The sequence below is a fragment of the Gymnodraco acuticeps genome, unplaced genomic scaffold (genome assembly GCF_902827175.1).
Source record: "Gymnodraco acuticeps unplaced genomic scaffold, fGymAcu1.1, whole genome shotgun sequence".
Classification (NCBI taxonomy): Eukaryota; Metazoa; Chordata; class Actinopteri; order Perciformes; family Bathydraconidae; genus Gymnodraco; species Gymnodraco acuticeps.
The window spans coordinates 708,971-728,873 of NW_022991064.1; the positions used below are offsets into that span (position 1 = coordinate 708,971).

At 40.1% G+C, this 19,903-nt stretch overlaps 1 protein-coding gene across 7 annotated transcripts in view; it reads left to right on the top strand.

Moving 5' to 3' along the window:
* The window catches only part of ptprua (protein tyrosine phosphatase receptor type Ua), a 271,078-nt gene that overhangs the window by 121,415 nt on the left and 129,760 nt on the right, over positions 1 to 19,903 (top strand). For all 7 annotated transcript variants that reach the window (XM_034236684.1, XM_034236686.1, XM_034236685.1 and 4 more), the window contains exon 3: positions 15,339 to 15,610. In XM_034236684.1, the coding sequence (XP_034092575.1) occupies positions 15,339 to 15,610 (272 nt within the window). The remainder of the gene's footprint in view (positions 1 to 15,338; positions 15,611 to 19,903) is intronic.

A 19,903-nucleotide genomic window follows, 5' to 3' on the forward strand; every position in this document is an offset into this window, starting at 1 on the left:
GATGGAACAACGGCTGATGACATCACAAAGGCGTTAATGGAGTGTCTTGGAAGAGATTTTAATGAGGACTTTTTAGGTCAGTGTTTCGTTTCTTTTGCATGTGATGGGGCTTCAGTCATGCTAGGGAAGAGAACAGGCGTTGCTACCCAGTTGTGTAGTAAATTCCCAAGCCTGTTTGTGTGGCACTGCTCCAATCATCGTCTAGAGCTGGCAGTTGGGGATGTGGTCAAGGAGGTCTCAGGGCTCAATTCATTTCCAGATCTTTTTTTGACAAACTCTATTCCTTGTTCCATGCCTCCCCCAAAAATCAGAGGCAGTTAGCGCAGTGTGCGCAAGCAGTCGGACAGCGTTCTCCTGGTGATAGGGCGTGTTTTGTCCATCCGCTGGGTGGCTTCAAGTGAAAGGAGCGTCAGAGCAGTCTGGGAAAACTACCGAGTGCTTCATGATCACTTCACAAATGCTGCAAACGACACGAGCAGGGATTCCAGAGACAGAGCAAAGTACAAGGGCCTGGATGATGTGCTCACATCTGCAACGTTTGTCAGCAATCTGGGACTGATGTACGATGCGCTCACAGAGCTCAGCAACCTCTCTCTGCAACTCCAAAAAAGAGAGATGACACTGCCTACAGCAGATAGGCTCTTAACTCGAGAAATACGAGTTTTTGAATCCATGGTCACCATGCCTGGCCCACACATGACTACAGTTCATACAGCTCTAGCTGAGAAGTCCTTCAAGGGTGTTGCCCTGCGTGAGAATGGCAGGCTTGTACAGATTCATGCAGGTCAGTTTTTCCGCAGTATGGTAGAGAATCTGAGACACAGAATGACTTCCACAACCTCCTCTCATGTCAGCACAAGAGAAATCCCATTACATGGCCGGGAGACTCGGGACAATCAGCTAATCCAGGACATGAAAGTTATCCATCCTGGAAGTTGGCCTGAAGAGGAGTTAGACGTACAGTATGGGGACGTAGAGGTGCTACGTTTGTGCGAAGTGCTGAAAGTGGACAGAAGAGAGACTGTTCAGGGCTTTCGCGAATACAAGGAAACCAGGGCATCCCGTACACCTGCTGCCATGGAGTCTCTACTGAAAGCAGTCCGAACCATCGCTGTCTCCACTAGTGAGTGTGAGCGGGCATTCAGCTGCATGAACGATATCCTTACTGCAAAAAGGAATGCTCTCTCTGTCAGCCGACTGTCCAGCCTGGTTTTTCATTAAATGTAATGGACCATCACTAGGACAGTTCAATCCGGAACAGTATGTGAGGTCCTGGCTGGCAAAGGGAAGGAGAAGTGCTGATGAAAGAGCCTGTCCAGCTCCAGCCCCTGATACTGATGTCCCCAAGGCCTTCTGGAGCCTTTTCTAACAATGTGAAGTATATTGCAAAGCAGCTCACCCAGTGAGAAGACTTTTGGCATAATGTGCCGATTTGTACAGATCCTGGAGATAGAAGGACTTCAGACCAACCAGGGAGTTATCTGATCAGCTTGGTGTTCAATTGTAACTCTTTACCATGGCTCAGACTTTGTTACTTGCAGTTACAGTTTCTCATTTTAGATTGTGCAAATTTTGCATTTGTTTTTACATGTTCTTTGTTCATGCTCTTTATCATTTTTCTGAGTTGGAAAGTTAGATTGCATCATAGTTTACTTTATACATATTTGTATTCTTCAGTGGTGAAGTATATTGCAAAGCAGCTCAGCCATGTGAGAAGACTTTTGGCACTTTTTCGTTTTTCGTTTTCTGAGTTGGAAAGTTAGATTGCATTCAAAATGTACAGAAATACTTAATTTTGTTAAAGCTTTTTATAAAAAATGCTTCTGACCAGAGCTTTGTTTCCTTGTCATTAATGTTGAACACCATCAGAGGGGCTCTCACCTGAAAGGTCTCTGCTTCATGTGTCTTCAGCAGAAGATCTAGACTTTGATTGCTATATTTTCAGTTAATATTGACCTTACTGAGCTTTAGCCATATCCACTGCCTATCATAAAAAATGTTAAGTACAGTGAACCTTTCTAAAATATACAGTAGTAAAGAGACAAACCCACCAGCATTATAGTAGCCGAATTCTTGTTTGTGGGCTGTATATATAAAATTGACTTGAAAAAGTTGCTGATTTTAGAGTACTGGCACCTTTTTAATTCCAATTCAAGCACTGGGTATTCCTTCACACTATCTTAACCCTCCTATTGTCTTCGTTTTGGCCCCTTACTTTGGTGTTTGCGGTCAAATTTGACCGGTCCTGTTTTAACTGCTATTACATGAACACAAAAAAACATTAATCATCACGAAATGTCATTTAACACCCTTTCAAACTGTACATATTGTATCAGAATACTGGTATACATGAACAACTGCAGTAAATATACAAAGAACAGACACTGATGTATTGCGTGTGCCAGGTGTGATCCATGTGGGGGGATGGGCACATAAGAGCGGGACATGTGTGAAATTGTTCTGTGTGGTGTGTGTGTGTGTGTGTGTGTGTGTGTGTGTGTGTGTGTGTGTGTGTGTGTGTGTGTGTGTGTGTGTGTGTGTGTGTGTTTGTGAGTGCCAGGTGTGATTCACATGGGGGGATTGGGCACATAAGGGGGGGAACACATTTAGAGTGTGTTGTCTGATCCGGATGGTTACTAATTCCTTTTCTTTATGGCGGTCATTTTTGACCGGGAACACCATAGGTGTTTCAAAGTTGACTAAATCATCCATTACATTACATTACATTGCATTTAGCTGACGCTTTTATCCAAAGCGACTTACAATAAGTACATTCGACCAGGAAGACACAACCTTGAAGAAAACAGAATCATATAAGTACATCAGGTTTCATAGAGCCAAACATTTCAAGTGCTACTCAACTGGCTTTAGGTAATCCAGTCCTTTATTAGTATATAAGTGCTTCGTTAATCGTTCTAACGCTCAAAGTGGAGTCGAAAGAGATGAGTTTTCAGTTTGCGCCGGAAGATGTGCAAGCTATCTGCCGTCCTGATGTCAATGGGGAGCTCATTCCACCATCTTGGAGCCAGGATAGCAAACCCACGTGTTTTCGCCGATGGGAACTTGGGTCCCCCTCGCAGCGAGGGCGCAACGAGTCGGTTGGCTGATGCAGAGCGTAGTGCACGCGCTGGGGTGTACGGTTTAACCATGTCCTGGATGTAGGAAGGGCCAGATCCATTCGCAGCACGGTAAGCAAGTACCAGTGTCTTGAAGTGGATTCTAGCAGTTACCGGAAGCCAGTGAAGGGAGCGGAGGAGCGGAGTGGTGTGGGAAAATTTAGGAAGGTTGAAAACCAGACGAGCCGCTGCATTCTGGATGAGCTGCAGAGGTCGGATGGCACATCCAAAATGCAATGAAAGTGGTGATCAGCAATTTTATATGTTGAAATGTCTACTGTGAAGGATATCATAAAGCCTTAATGCAATCGAATGTAAAACAAAAAAGTTATGATTGATGAAAGTAGTACATCGGTCAGATTTGACCCGAAGACAACAGGAGGGTTAATTCAATCATGGAAATTATTTGCATGTAGTTAAAGTATTATTAATGATTTGGGGCCACCATCATTTAAAGTTAGTTACATCAACTTAATGGGGTCAACAGATAAAAATCAAATTTTAAGTTTCAAACTCTGCTATATTATCTGTAAAAGCAAACGTTCATAAATGACTATGAGCTAACTCTGCATCTCTACAGAGAGTACAGAAATAGTTTAATGTGAAGCTCTCAGATATTTCATTAAAGGGTGTGTGGACATCAAATTAGAGCCACAAGAAGTACTTCAAATATGACTTATTTTACTGGATCGTGCTCTGTTTCTGCTGGATGTGCAGACACACGAATAAAACTATAAGCTATAACAACCTATGTCAAGGTTTTTTGGATGTAAGCTTGCTTTGGAGATCGGCCCTTTTCGTGGCAAAAAAGGGCAATAAATGCAGCTTCAAATGATTATTGTGTGCAAGTCGTGGCTCTTTCTCTGTGAAGGAGTCCAGAACCAATAACATCAACTCAGGAACTGTACTGTCATTACAACCTAAGAGACATAGTTTGTCGCTGCTCTGAAGGTCCAGCAGCTTTCAGTGTGGAGTTAAAGTACGACTGATGGTTAAAAACAACACGCTTACAGACAGAAAATAAGCAAGCAATAGAAGTTACTGCTATTACTAAAGGTTATTTCACTATGGTAAAATGACTTGCACACACCTTAGCAAATTATGTTTTTGCATAATGACCGAACAAATATATAAATTCTACCTACCTTTATAAGTTAAGTTGACCCAACTTCAGTGAACTAGGTTGTACCCAGGAATAGTAAACTGAACCGCACACATGATGTAACCCAAGACAAATAAGTTGTATGAGGTATTTTGGTACATCGTTTTTTCTGACTGCAACAAAAAATGACGTAGACAAACATGGAGATAAAAGCTTGAACTATCTCTCCTTCTTTCCCTCCCGCCCCGCCTTCCCACCTTTGGCATTTTTCCGAGTTTTTCCTGGGAGTAAGTGTGATAAAAGCGGGCAGACGTATGACTCAGGTTCCCTCCACGCGTCCTGATATGAATTCAGGGACCCGAGGCCATCCCATAATCTCTTAATGCATGTTCCCTCGCCCTTGGCAGGGTCGTGGGAGGAATAGATGGGGCCTTATCGGCTTTTATGGATTTATGGAGAATTTCTCTGCTCTGGGTGTACTCCAATACACCAACCTGTGTGTGTGTGTGTGTGTGTGTGTGTGTGTGTGTGTGTGTGTGTGTGTGTGTGTGTGTGTGTGTGTGTGTACAGTACGCTCCTCTCTCGGTGTGTGTGTCTTTATGGATGTCGGGTAAGGTTATCAGAGCCGGTAATATCAAGATTCTAATTACGGCATCAATCACGTTGAATAACTCCATGAAGGTAAAATGAACCGAGCCTGTTCTGACTGCGAGAGAGCTAACCTTCAACTGATCTCTAATCTTTTATCTTAAAGTCAATATTTTATTCATACAAAAAGATATTAAATGATGCTTTATGTGCTTAAAATTATTAAATTCCAAGAAACCTTATGTAAGAAAAAAGTAAGGATCAGCTAAATGTGCCTAAATCTGCTAGCATTAATATTTGTTATAGTAAGAAATAATATTTGTGACAGTTTATTCCTAAACCTTAAGTGTCATAACATAAATTCAATATGCGAATATAATATAATAATATAAATATATGAAGGCACATTTCAAGATGTTCTACCCTCTATCTGTGGCATCACGCACTCTAGTTAATGTTATCTTGCCCTCCTAATATTGATATATTCTATTCTGAACCTTCCTAATTATCAGTTCTTAATTCATAATCAAACTATTTGCACAGTTATGGAAGAAATCATTCATTTCAGTTCCTAAACAATTAAGAAATACATCTTCAGTTCTGTTATTCTGTGCTGGAACAGGCATGAATAAGAGATGCAAAGATTTAATTGAATAGTTGATGCATACAAACTCAAAAAAATTGAGAATGTGCTGCTTTTGTTGGTGTTTCATAGTTAATTGGATATTTTGTGGTTTTTGGACACAACAACAACAAGAACAAGACTTTTAATGACGATATCTTGTGCTTTGAAAAATTGTGATGGGCATTCGCTCTGTTTTCTGAAGTTTTAAAGACCAAATGATTCATTAATTCATCAAACATCATCTGCAGATGAAAAGAGAGAGAAAACAATTCATAGTTTCAGTCCCAGAGTAAATGGATTTAGCTTCTCTGGGCAGATGGAAGTACTAATTCTCTGTTTCTGGCATGGCTAATTAACTTGAAGTCCTAACCTCATAAACAGAAAGTAATATTGTTACCTGAGCTCTGGGATTAGTGGATATAGAGGTATTAATGAAACAACCTGCAGTCTCATGAGGCGATACAGCAAGTCATTATCGATTCATCTGCCACTCTAGATGAATTGTTTGCTTTATCAAATATTGGAAAAATATTGTGTTTCTTAAAGTGCAACATCCCTAACAGACTTCTTTTGTCAGTCGAAAAGCCAAACATATTCAGTTTCATGTGGTATCAAACACATAAGCTGGAATACTATATTTGAGAGGCTGAAAAGGAAATTTCTACATATTTGAGAGGCTGAAAAGGAAATGTTCTGCATATTTGAGAGGCTGAAAAGGAAATGTTCTGCCATCTGTTGCAAGAAATATTACTTTATAAATGACCCGATTATCAAAATATCAAGATTTCCCTTCTGTCGATAATCGAGGAGTTGAATAATCATGCAGCTTTATTGTGGTTAAAGCAGTGGCGAACCGTGCCTATCACAACTGGACCTTCTGTAGACACACACACACACACACACACACACACACACACACACACACACACACACACACACACACACACACACACACACACACACACACACACACACACACACACACACACACACACACTCCGCCGCCTTATCTAGATGCTCTGTCTCGAGCCAGTTAACTAGCGGGCCTTCTAGAATACCCTGGCACCGAGGGGAACTCTGAAATAACACGCCCATTGGCTACAAATCAATATATGAGTGGTTGATCAAACGGTCAGTCCAAACGTACGCTCTCATTCAGTGCAACGGCCAGGGCATCCTATCAAGGAGGTAGAATACCTTGTTGAAGGATATTCTACCCAGAGACCCAGAACAAGATCTGATTGGTTGCTTTCTTTTCTAACACAAAACCACTGAAATGCGTAGAGCATGGTCCGAGAAGGACAAACAAATCAACGTAACACTGTAATATTACAGATCAACAACACAGATACCATTCTCATTTATTCATTTTAAATACATTTTATTTATATAATTAAATCGATTATTTGTTTGTTTTATCTGACTGTTCCAGGGTATTCTCTGAATACCTTGAAGACCCTGACGGTTCGCCACTGGGTTAAAGCAATGATCGATTCATAACAAGGCCTGACTCATCTTACATTATATTTGCAAGAAAAACTCATATAGTGCCTTTAAATCTCCTTGTTCTTCGCTCTTACAGTACAACAAACGCCGTGAGCTTAACAAAGACACTTCAGAGAGGCTGTGTCTATATATGGTTTCCAGACAAGGACGAGTTGCTTGGAGATATTTGAAAATAACAAAGGGAGAAGTTACTGTATGTGAGGCTGAGAGTCCTCTCCTGTCATGAGGACAGTTGGAGACTTGCCCTCCAACAATGAGGAGGTCCAGCTCACTAAGCTGAAGAAAAAGCAATTTATCCACAGAGCCCCCTCGAGAACTGGCACATCAAAGCAGCAGCGGGGGGAGGTAAAGGAGGAGGGGGGTATAACCCAGAAACTGCCAGGCTTCAGGTGACGGAGAGAGGATTCCCAGGAACACAGCGAGGTCTCAGAGGACAGCAGCTGCTTGTTATCAGGATATTTCTGCCAGGTTGACGTCTCATCTGTGCCGTTGTGTGGGAGATGGAGCCGGGGGAGGGAAGGGAGGATTGGTGACATGCATCTTAAGGTTTTTTTACACTAAGGTTCATGGATATGATCCGGATTTCACTTGTATCTTATATTTTTCGTCTCTTTTTCCTATGCTACTCTGACCTTGAAGGCAATGGCACCATCCAGGCCACACATTAAAGGAACACTTCACTTTCACACACTCAAAATGTAACTCTTTGGATGAATAGGACTGCAGATGGAAATGAGCTATTAGCTAAAATCTGGCATAATTCACATAATAATAAAACAAAATGTAAACATAGAAGGTATTTTCACACTATTTAATAGATTTCTCTCAACATGAAGCGATATTATTCATCCAACTCAATTGACTCAGTTGATTCAGCTTGTTATCTACCTGGGTACATCCTAGTTTACTCAATCAATCAACAACTTTATTAATCCCGCAAGAGGCAATTGGTTATGAGCAGCAGCTTATGTCATGTACACAGGCAGGAACATACAGGAAGAAAACACACAGATACACCCGGGAGCACAGATGTGGATCATTCCAATTTACACAATAAATAGTTCATAGCATCACAATAATAAATAAATAAATAATCAAGTTAAAAGCCTTTCAAGCATTTAAAATATTTGGGTCAACTTAACTTATTTAGGTATAAGTTATCAATCAAAAAACATGAGAGGTGCTGCAGCACCCCCATCTGCGAGGCTCCACTAGCCCCCCCCCCCCCCCCCCCCCCAGCGCGTCACAGTTTGGCCGCTGAGAGAGTGTGTGTGTGTGAGGAGCTCCACGGATTGGTCCATTTGGGTATGGGCACGTCACTGTACCCAGGAAGAAAAAGATAAATCCCCATCGAGGCGTTCTGGGGCAGCATAGACAGGTATTGTCTGTGTTTTACTCCCTACAGGGTGTACTTTGAGGGTTTTGACTCTGCAGACCGTTTACATGCAGAAAAAGCTTCATAACACACAAGGGGACGGGTAATAACCGGAAACGCATGACATGGGACCTTTAATCCCTGTGAATGTGTTGCTTTTGAACACCAAATGATGAAACCTTTTCAAGCCTCAGACAGAAATGACTTATAACACACATTTGCCTAAATAAAGCTCTGCCATCGGGAGGAAACATTCAGGAATGTCTTCAGTCTGTTATCAGCAACAACGAATCCACTCAAATCTAAAATAACATCAGAAAATATTTCCTGGATCATTTCTCATCCCTGATGAAAAGGAAGCACTTCACTGATGTTTGCCTTTCCAGAAAAACAGGTGGTAGAATAAAATGACTCAACAGGCTGTGCTCGTTTGAAGATCAGTTACTTTTGAGACAATCTGGATTAAAAGCAGCTGAGAGGAAGAGGAAAGAAAATGAGATTAGAAATGCAGGAATAAAGAGGGGAAGGTCAGCAGGATGTGTGTGTGTGTGTGTGTGTGTGACATCAGTGTGTGTGTGTGTGACAGGTTTGTGTGTGTGTCCCTCATGTCAGTGTGTGAGTATTACAGCCATCTCTCTGCTTTAAGCATTCCCTCGGTTGCCATTATGTCTTAATAACCGTGTCAGTGTGATTAATGGCAGCAGGCAGCGCTCTGATTGCACTCTCCCTCAACTACAGTACCAAGAAACTACACTACCCACAATCCCTCTGTCTTTGTATGCCCATCTTGAGCACATTGCATCAGATGTTACATTTATTTGCCATTAATACAGTACAATGTCCCTAACTACATACATTCAAATTCTGTACTTAAATACACATGTTGGGTCCTTAAGTATTTCACTTAATGCTACTTTAGAATTCATGTGCTCCTCAATAATTATATATTTAGTGGTGGAAATTAACATTTACTTTTACTTTATTTGAGTGTTTCTATTTAATGATACTTTACATACTTCTACTCTACGGTTTAAGGTACAAAAGGTAATATTTCTAATATATTTAAATCTGTTCTGAATATGAATAATTTGTCTTTTAAAAACTGTGTTTGTATACAACAATATAATGATGCAACAATGTCAAATATATAATAATACAATACAAATGGAGGCCATTTTTCTGATTGATACTTTTACTTGTTAAACCTCAGTACATTTTGCTGAACATACTTTTTTACATTTTCTTAAGGAAGATTTAAAATATGGGACTTTTACTTGACTTTTAATGGATGATTGTTTTATTATATTGGTTAATTTACTTAAAGGGGACCTATCATGCAAAATGCACTTTTTGATGTCTTTTATACATAAATATGTGTCCCCGGTGTGTCGGGGAACTCACGCAGCGTCAGAAAATAAAACCCTCTCTCTTTTCCTCCGTACCCAAATCTTTTAAAAACAGGGGTACAACGAGCGGATACAGATTTGCTGCCGATATGACGTAATTTCGGATGGGGGACCCACAGAGAGTTGCTATCAGAAACAATGCCTGACGTGTTTTGGACGTAATCTTGTCTTTGTTTACATTAGCAAGCATCGCTAACACTCAGAGCTAACCTGTACTGGAGAGCATATGTGTTTAAAAAGCAGGAAATAAAAAAAGGAACTCACCTTGTGATAAACCCGCAAGAATAAAAGCATTTGAGCTCCATACTGTTTCAGAAATAATCCTTGATTTGGTTTAGAACAGGATGGCATTTTATCACAACCAAATTTAACTTTATCTCCGTTAGAATTCTGATCAGGCATTAGCTCCGCCTCCTCTTTTTTTTTTTTTTTCAAGCTAAGGACCCTAAATCTGCGTTTCTCTAACAGGGCTGCAAAAGAGGGGTATGAGGGATTTCTAAAATGCATCATCTGTTTGTATTTTGAGAAAAACACATCATAGACCCATAATATATGCCTTAAAATAGCATGATAGGTGCACTAAGGCTAACCAGTGGTATATTAAGCTCTTCGAATAAACCCCACATTTAACAAATGCAACATCACAATACTTATAAGTATCCAACAATTGTTTATATATCTGATTTTAAAATAGGCCTTGCATAATAAGTACTTACTTAAATTTGATGTTGATACTAATCCTTTGTACTTTTCAAACAGGGCTATTACTACCTTTATCTAAGACCATGACCCCGAGGTGTCTCATGTTATAAAACAGACTCTTTTAAATCTCTAAGTGTCTGTCTTTAACTGTCCAATATTTGTTCACATAAAGCTAGAGAACATTTCGCCAGGTGGAGATCTAAAATGATTAATAAAACGGGGACTTAGAGATCAGTTAAGGATCTCCATATACTTCATGTTTCAGGGAACTATTTTCTTTTAATGCCCAAAGTGAAAGAACGATGACAGAGGTTTACTAGAGGTTTGTTTGAATCTTTAATGAGTTTAATAGATATTTTTAACATCATAATATACTTTGATATTGGACTAGCAATTTTTAGCGTGTTTAAATATGCATAAAACGCTTTAATGTTCAAACATTCTTTTACTAGAGCTGGATGAAAGAATCTTTCTTTACAAAATGACTTAATGGGTTGAGATTTATTGAAAGATATGTATCCTCTAGTTTTCAATCAGACTGAACCAAATGTGCCTGATATTGATCTTAAATGAGGCTTTAGTCATTTCCTTTGTGCAGTACATTTAATGTTTTTAATTTTAGAAGACATTTCTTTACATTCATTTGGCTTGACACTGTTCTCCAAGGGTTTTACAGTTAGTGCATTCAGCTTAGCCACATTAAGAGTTAGATGTGGTGAGAAATTGTGACTGAATCTCCTCCAAATAACTAGGAGCGTGTTCAGAGCTCAGAAGAACAACCGGTCCCTGCGTCTAGGCGCCTCTCATTGGAAAGACTTGCATGTCAGAGTTCTTTCGGCTCTTGTTACAGAGTTGACATTGCTTAAGGCTTCATCTGTTATGCAATAGCTGTTGATGCTCCTGATCCTGAACGCCTCTCCTTTCCTGCTCTCCAACCTTTGCACAAAAGTCAGCCCGTAAAAGGAACTAAAGTCATGACAGGACAAACTCATTTAACTTAAAAATGACTGCTCGGTTCAAGTCTGGCTTTTCATGCAACATCTGAAAACAATTCTTGAAATGTTATCTGCCGATGAAATGGGTGCTCTCTAGGGATGTAACGGTTCACAGAAGTCACGGTTCGGTCCGTACCTCGGTTTGGGGGTCACGGTTCGGTACGGGTTCGGTACAACAAGGAAAAGCAAAAAAAAGTCCCAAATGCATAATTTTTTTTGCTGTTATTAATTTGTAACAGTAGTGCAAGTTTTGGTATGAAAATAAGGAACTCTAACATTTGGAATCATTAACTGTATTACGCAGTTAAAAACAAACCACAAACAGTAACACTCAGATGGCCATATTATTTATAATGGCTGATGTCAAACAAAAAGGTTCAATAAGCTGTACAACTAAAAATAATGTCTTGAAAATATTAAAATAAATAATAAGAAAGTGTTTCAATCACAATCAATAAAAGGCAATACAGAACTGTATAACATCTCCTGATGTCAAAATATAAAATAAATACAATGATAAATATAAAACAAAATAAAATCTGTACCTTTAGGAGCAATGTCTAACATGTGTAATTAACTTGTGAGTGTGTGAGCATTATGCCTAAATAAAGGTACTCAAGCTTTACTCTATTTTCAAGTTGTTCTTCAAAAAGATGAGTTTGTCTACGTTGTCAGCAGTGAGGGCAGATCTGTTGGCGGTAACTATGTCACCTGCCGCCGAGAAAACCCTCTCGCTGGGGACTGAGACTGACTCGGATGTGATTGAGCATGTTTGACGTGTTACCACTATCATACCGCACCGCTGTCGAACAACGCCGACACACCGTCCTCGTCCGATCCACAAATCGCACCCCATGATTGTTGTAGTCCACAGGGAACCCGAAATGTTCCCACACACCTGATTTAAAAGAAGCAGGTGGGTCTTCTAGCTCCTGAGTGTTGTGTGAACTCGCCGTAGCTACTAACTTTTCTTCTTCATATATTGTGTTCGTGTTGTTGTGTTTTGTTCTTGTTCTTCATTTGTTATTTACGGGCGGCTGGCTTTTAGGCGCAATACCGCCTCCTGGATTATATATAGTGTAGTGGATACTGCCCTGAGTGACAGACTTTTTTCCCAAAAAAGGCGTATTCGCCGTGTGACTGCATGTGCCGAACCGTGACGTCCGAACCGTGACGTCCGAACCACGACGGTACGGGACGAATACGGATACCGTTACACCCCTAGTGCTCTCAGTTGCAATCGGGAGGATAGATATTCTTACCTCTTAATTGGCTCAGTAGGCCGTCATCGTCTAGTATAATCTCAAATTTGTAAGGCGACGACCTCTAGTGGCAGTAGATACTATGACAAGAGCAAGGGAGAATGTCAGGAGATGTAGTTTTAAAGAGCGAGTTCAGGATGGATAGATGTGTCAAATAAACACAGGAAATGTGCAGTGTATTATCAAAAGTCAGCACATTAACTAGCGTAACAAAAGTAATTATGAAATGCCACCAAGTTCGAGGATTCCAGATGGACGGATACAAAAATCCCTGGACTTTCATGGGTACATTTTACGCATGTCCCTTATTAAACTAACATGATGTACATTTGTTACTCAAGTTGCATAACACACGTATTTATTTTTGTCCGAAATGAATCTTTTCAGAGACCTAACCAACTAGTTTAGTTTTAATTCACAACTTAAAGCACATGATAGGCACACAAAATACGATTATTTCACAATGTGCGTGTACTTGCAATGAGTTATTGTCAAGTTTGTGATACAAACTGATAATGAGCATTTTATGGGTTGAAAACGATGGAAATGGTTGGAAAACTAATCATTTAGTAGAAAAAATATTTTATTCCACACATTGGGTTGGACCATTTAAAACAAGGAAGTATGTTAATACTAATACTATTGTTAATTGGGATCCTAATAAAGTCAAAGACAAAGTACATTAGCTTTTAATAAGACCCAAACCATTGTAAGTGCTTTGGCTAAAAAGCTTTTGGCTTTTTGCTACAAAAGTGAGTTTTTTAAAATCACAAATGTAACCATAACACATTTAGAGAAAGCACTTTAAAAAAAAAAAAATCAATTTTCTGGCTTCATAGAGATCGTTTAAAGGTTAAACGTTTTTTATGCTGTAACCTTTATTTACAATGGGTTTCTAGGAAGTCCAAAAAGGATAATTTCTAGTTAAAATAAAAAGTACACTCCACATTGATCTTTCCCTGCTCTGTGGAGGCCACGGTCAGAGGCTCAGCTCCCTCTTTACGCCCGTCATTACCGTGCCCTCGTGTTCGGAGCATTTCTTCTGCCAGCAGTGACTCTCTGAACCTCCGACCAAAACGAAAGCCCGGTCTGACACCCAGCGCCTCAGCTTTGAACACACCAGATCAGAGGCGGTGCTGCAAAACTGACGGATGCCTGGTGGAAAAAGCAGCGAGAGACACTCTGAAAAAAAGACAAAATTGCCCGTGAGGATAACACAGATATTCTGGGTAACAACCTTGAGCCTGTCAACTTTGGCTCTCGGGATCTTATTCAGAGACTTAGAAATAAAATAAGAAAGCGGACGTTCTTCAGCGGGTGAAACCAACATGACATATCTATCCGAGTTGGAGGTGGATGTTGTTATGTTTCCTACTTCAGGTCACTCAGATAGCCCGACAGGTGAAGGTGCAGAAATGGCTGCTCATTGAGAAGAAGGAGTGTGGAGCTTATAGCCGCCGATGTTTCTAAAACGAGTCTTTGCTTGGCAAGGTCGTTGTGTTTTATTAGCACTAAAGTTTCAAACGGCTCTTTATCTGTTGAAGCAGTTACCGCTAAGCTGTGTTTAAGCCGGTGTTTGATAGTAAAAATGCACTGCGTGGCACTTTCAGGATGCTAAAGCACAAAGTCAACACTTTCTGTGAGTTTAATTTAAACATCTGCACATATACTTGCAAGCTCAGAAAAGCAAGTTATCCAACAACATGTATTTTAGGTTTTTATAAACATTGACTCTCAGACATTTGCAATGTTAGTGTAAGATGAATCATTATCTCTAAGCCAATATACAAATAAGAACACAACTAAATATATGGAAAATTAAATGGCTTACATTCAACATTCTAATTGCAAAAATCTAAAATATTTAAGTTTATGTGTATTCTTTAGTTCCTGAAATGAAAGCTCTGAATTCTCGTTTATAATATCCCGTATTTTCTGACTTCCGCAGTCGATCCCATTTCCCAACGTTGTTTGGCGTTTTGAAAGTTATTGATTGGATATTCGAATATGTTTAGGGATTTCTATGACTCAAATGTTTTAATTTATTTTCAAGTGATGAATCAAATTACATTGGACCAGAATTTCTCCCTTTTGTCAGGGACATTGAAATCTTCTCAAACACGTTGACCAGCACCATTTTACTTTACAGAAACATTTGTCCTTACGTCCACCCATAGGTGGTTAAAGTCCCCTACGTGTATTGGGGTTACATATGGGGTTCAAAACGAGCAAGCCACATGAATATCTGGGAGCAAATTCACAATAGGGACAGGATCCGTTGAATTTTTCGGAATATTGGGTTCCAAAGGGCGGTTCGTTTAGCATGAAACACTTGAAATAACTAAAGGATAAGTTAACAAAGAAGGTAGAAAGAAAGTGAGGTCAAAGAAAACTATTTCTGCTAAAAAGTGAGCAATGATTGAGAGTCAGAGCTAAACATTTCAGATGTGTGTACCTCACACTGCACTGTGACTTTAATTCCTGTACCGTTATTCATGTTTTATTATCTTTGCTTTTAAATGAGTGTTTTTAAACGCCATCATCTTAATGCTCTTCATGTCTTTCATTTTTGTAAAGCACTTTGAATTGCCGTGTGTTGAAAGGTGCTATATAAATAAACTTGCCTTGCCTTGTCCTAACGTGTCTTTATCCTCCCTGCAGGCTCCTTCATGATGGTGAACTCCTCGCAGCATTTCGGTGGTCAGCGCGCTCAGCTTCTCTTGCTCCCGCTCAGTGAGAACGACACACACTGCATCCAGTTCAGCTACTTCCTGTACAGCCGTGACGGCCACAGCCCCGGAGACCTGCAGGTCTTCATCCGGGTCAACGGGGGCCCCAAGGGCAGCGCCGTGTGGAATATCTCCGGCTCCCAGGGCCGCCAGTGGCACCAGGTGGAGCTCGCCGTCAGCACCTTCTGGCCCAGCGAATACCAGGTAAGAGCTGCACAAAGCTGCACATTTACCCCAAAAAACACCAATTCAAAGGCTTTAAGGTCATATGCACAAGGCTACAGTGTTCGCAATGAACATCTTCTGAACCGAGCTCCTCCAACAATGCAACATATATAATAAAATACAGAAATACAAAATAAAAAGTAGTGCAAAAAGACTATATACATGTCTATAGAATATGGGATATGTACAAGGCTTTGTACTACATGGCGAAGTAGTTATGGCTGGACATGATCGTCTACCAAACGGAGGGTCAGTGGTTCAGTCCCTAGCCTCGGCAGACAACATGTCAAAGCAACAAACTCTACATTATTACATTGTATTTGGCTGATGCTTTTATCCAAAGCGACAGACATACACTTCAATATGATAGACACGCATAAGGTAGTCATTTGGGGTTATCTTAATACTTATAGCATTTAACCTGTAACCCCTGACATTACATTACATGTTACTTGTTAGACACTTTTATCCAAAGCGACTTACATATAATCAATACTGTGGACAATCCCCAGAGGAGCAACTTAGGGAGAAGTGTCTGGTCCAGGGACACAGCGGGGATTGAACTTGTGCTCCCCTGATCCGAAGGTCCAAACACTATCCCAGTGAGCCACAGCCTCCCTGATCTGCAGATCACCCAAAATGCAACATATTGCATGGCCAAAGGTGTGGGGGTGTTTTACAAGTTGCTTTGCATGAAGTGTCAGTAATGTAATGTAATGCAATACAAAGAGTCCAATTTGGAGCTACTGAATCTGATAAAGGTTTTTCTCAATTGCCTTCTTAATATGAGCTATGAGGTCCTGCAAGCACACACACAATCTGTTCGATAGTTTGAGAGATTTCTGTGTTTTTTTAATCTCACTTGTTTAATCATTGATTTCCAATTGGAAAAAAGTTACGTCACAAGTGTGATATCAGCTTAAAGGTGGGGTAGGTAATTTAAGGTAAAGGATTTGAAAATGCACAACCTGAAAAAATCTGCCACTTCCTTACAGAGCCCCTCCTCCAACACACACAAACGCGTACATGACCAATGAGGGCACGAGATAAGTTTGTGCACAGATGGAAGGCTGACAGGCAGGTAGGCCGGCTAAAATGATTGGTCGTGCTTTTTACAGTATTACGGCTTCCACAGATGACATTTTTTAATGGATTTTTTGTCAAAGCACTTAAGATATTCATTGCTATCGGGATGTTAAGAACATTCCATGGAATATAACAACAAGTGTATCTCGAGCCGGTTTCTCAAACTTACCTACCCCACCTTTAAGGGCTGACATTAATAAATTCCACTTACATTTTCCAGTTAAATGTCCCTTTTCAAACCTTTACTCAACCTGAAACCTCACCAATGTTTTGGTTTGATGTGTTGGTATGGTGTTGGTTTGTCAGCAGGATCACAGAAAGACTTCAGGTTTGATTCTGTAGTGGACGTGTGTATCATTGGCCAACAAAGAACCCATTTAATTTTGGAGCAGATCCTCATCATGGGCAGATACAAACATTATTCTCCACTTATGGAAAGGACCTTGGCGGCTCTGCGTCCTTATGCAGTCTTAAGTGTTTCTCTGTACATTAAATATTAAAGCTGTGAAACCAGGGGGCTTTAAGATCAGTAATCATCACACTCTATTCTGGTCTCATTTCAGCACCTCGTGAGAAATATAGAAATATTTCAGTTTTTTTTATTGGATCCAAATGAAATATCCCACCCACGCTCACTATAATTTGTCCAAAGTCCAAACATTTTAAACTGTATCTTTTCAATAAAACCCTGTCAAATGCTCCCTTTATTTCAGTGTTGCATGCAGGAGGAAAGACATTTGTAGCTTCAAGACAGTTTGTTCTGCCAAAGTCGTTCTTCTGTTATGTAATAAATATAAATTGAAGCTCTGTCACTTGAAGTTAAAGGAGAACACCACAGATTTCTACCCATGAAGATCAGTTTGACAGAAAGACTTCAGACACTCTTCAATTCAATTCAATTCAAAACCTTTATTTATCCAGGTAAAATCCCATTGAGATCAATGATCTCTTTTTCAAGGGAGACCTGCAGCAGTAGGTTCCACAAGAAGACATAAAAACATAAACAACAGAACAACAAAAGGACATCATACAGCAAAATGTACAGGGATTACAATTTACATATTTAACCACATGGACAGGTACCAACAGCATCTGATTGTGTAGCATCCAACCGAGCTTTAAAAACATGTAGTGGTACTAGCTTGGTAATTTTCCATTCTTTTTGCAGACTGTTCCATGTTAGTGGAGCTGCACATCTCAAAGCTTTCTTCCCTAAGACAGTCCTAGCACTTGGCACATTTAATAAAACCACAGCATGCGATCTCAGGCAATAAGTACTTTCAATTCGCCGAGAGATCAGGGAGCAGATATAAGATGGTAGTTTATCCAACATGGCTTTGTAAATGAAAAAGTACCAGTGACTGAGCCTCCGTACAGTAAGTGATGGCATAACCGCCTTGGTATACAGGGTACAGTGATGCGTAAGTGCTTTACAATTTGTCAAAAATCTCAGTGCACTGTGATAGGCAGCATCTAACTTGCTCAGGTAATTGGCAGGTGCATTCATCTATAACAAATCACCATAATCCAGCACAGGTAAAAAGTCACAGTGACTAGCCTTTTCCTGGCCTCAAGCGAGAAACAGGACTTATTTCTGTAAAAGAAACCGAGCCTAACCCTCAGCTTTTTAAGCAGGTTATTGACATGAAGTTTAAAAGTGAGACAGTCATCAAGCCAGATACCCAAGTATTTGTAACAGGTAACCACTTCAAGTTGTATTTCTTGCGTAGTTACAATATCCAAAGCAGTCTCTGGTGTATTTTTAGCTTTAGCTTTAGAAAAGAGCATTACCTTGGTTTTATCCACATTTAAAAGAAGCTTAAGCTCAGAGAGCTGAGCCTGAATAATGTTAAAAACAGCCTGTAATTTAACAACAGCCTCGTTAATCGAGGGACCTGCACAGTACATAACGGTATCGTCCGCATAAAAATGTAAGGTTGCTCCTTCGACATTTTCACCTAAACTATTAATATAGATAGAGAATAATAGTGGACCTAAAACTGAACCTTGAGGAACACCATTAGTGATGTTTAACCACTCAGAAGACAGCCCATCAAACTGAACACATTGGGACCTTTCAGAGAGGTAGTTCACAAACCAACCCACTGCATGGCTGGATATGCCAATACTGACTAGCCTCTGCTTCAAAATGCGATGATCGACAGTATCAAAAGCTTTGGATAGGTCAATAAATAGAGCTGCACAACTCTGCTTATTATCTAAAATACTCGTAATGTCATTTACCACTTTCATTGTGGCAGTGATGGTGCTGTGTTGCTTTCTGAAGCCTGACTGATGTTTAGACAGGATGTCATTGTTACATAAAAACTCCTTTACTTGTTCACTCACTAAGCGTTCAAGAACCTTGGCCAGAACTGACAACTTAGAGATGGGTCTATAATTGTTTAATAAGGTGGCCTCCCCTCCTTTTAGTAGTGGCAGGACATAAGCTGACTTCCATACTTTTGGGATTTTGTTCGTGCTGAGAGAGAGGTTAAAAAGAGTAGTAAGAGGTGGAGCAATAAAATCTGCAGCTATCTTTAAAAAGAAAGGTTCTACGTTGTCCGGACCAGCCGGCTTTTTAGGATCTAGCTTGGTTAAGACTTCACGAACAACATCAACAGTAAAAGGAGTAAAACTGAAGGGGTTTTCCAGACCACATTGTTCTGAGTCACCGACTGTGGTGTTCACAGAAGCAGAATTAGAAACAGAATGAAACAGAGAGCCACAGGACACAAAATGCTCATTAAAACAATTTAGTATGGTGGTCCTATCCGATATAGTGCCAGATACTGTGGTAAGGCACGGAGGTCTTGTGTGAGGAAATTAGAAATGTAACCGGAAAGAGGAATTATGGGATATGTAGGATCTGGTGTTTTTGGCGTTTGGCGATTCCTCAGGACTTAAAGTCAGGATATCCCTTCCTCTGCTGCTTTCACATCTTTTTAATCTGCTTCTTCTGGAGCAGCCGTTCATAAATCCAATCCTGTCCTCTCAGCAGTGCTGACAATATCAGCTAAGTGATCGCTAAGTAATTAGGTGACAGTCAGAAAACTGATTCTTATTTTGAGTGATTTCTCACTTCATTGATTTATGTTGTGAACTACTTAACTGCACAACGCTTCAAAAAGGGATAGGTTTACTGAACTTCATAGCCTACCTTTTTTAAAGAAGCATGATTTGTCT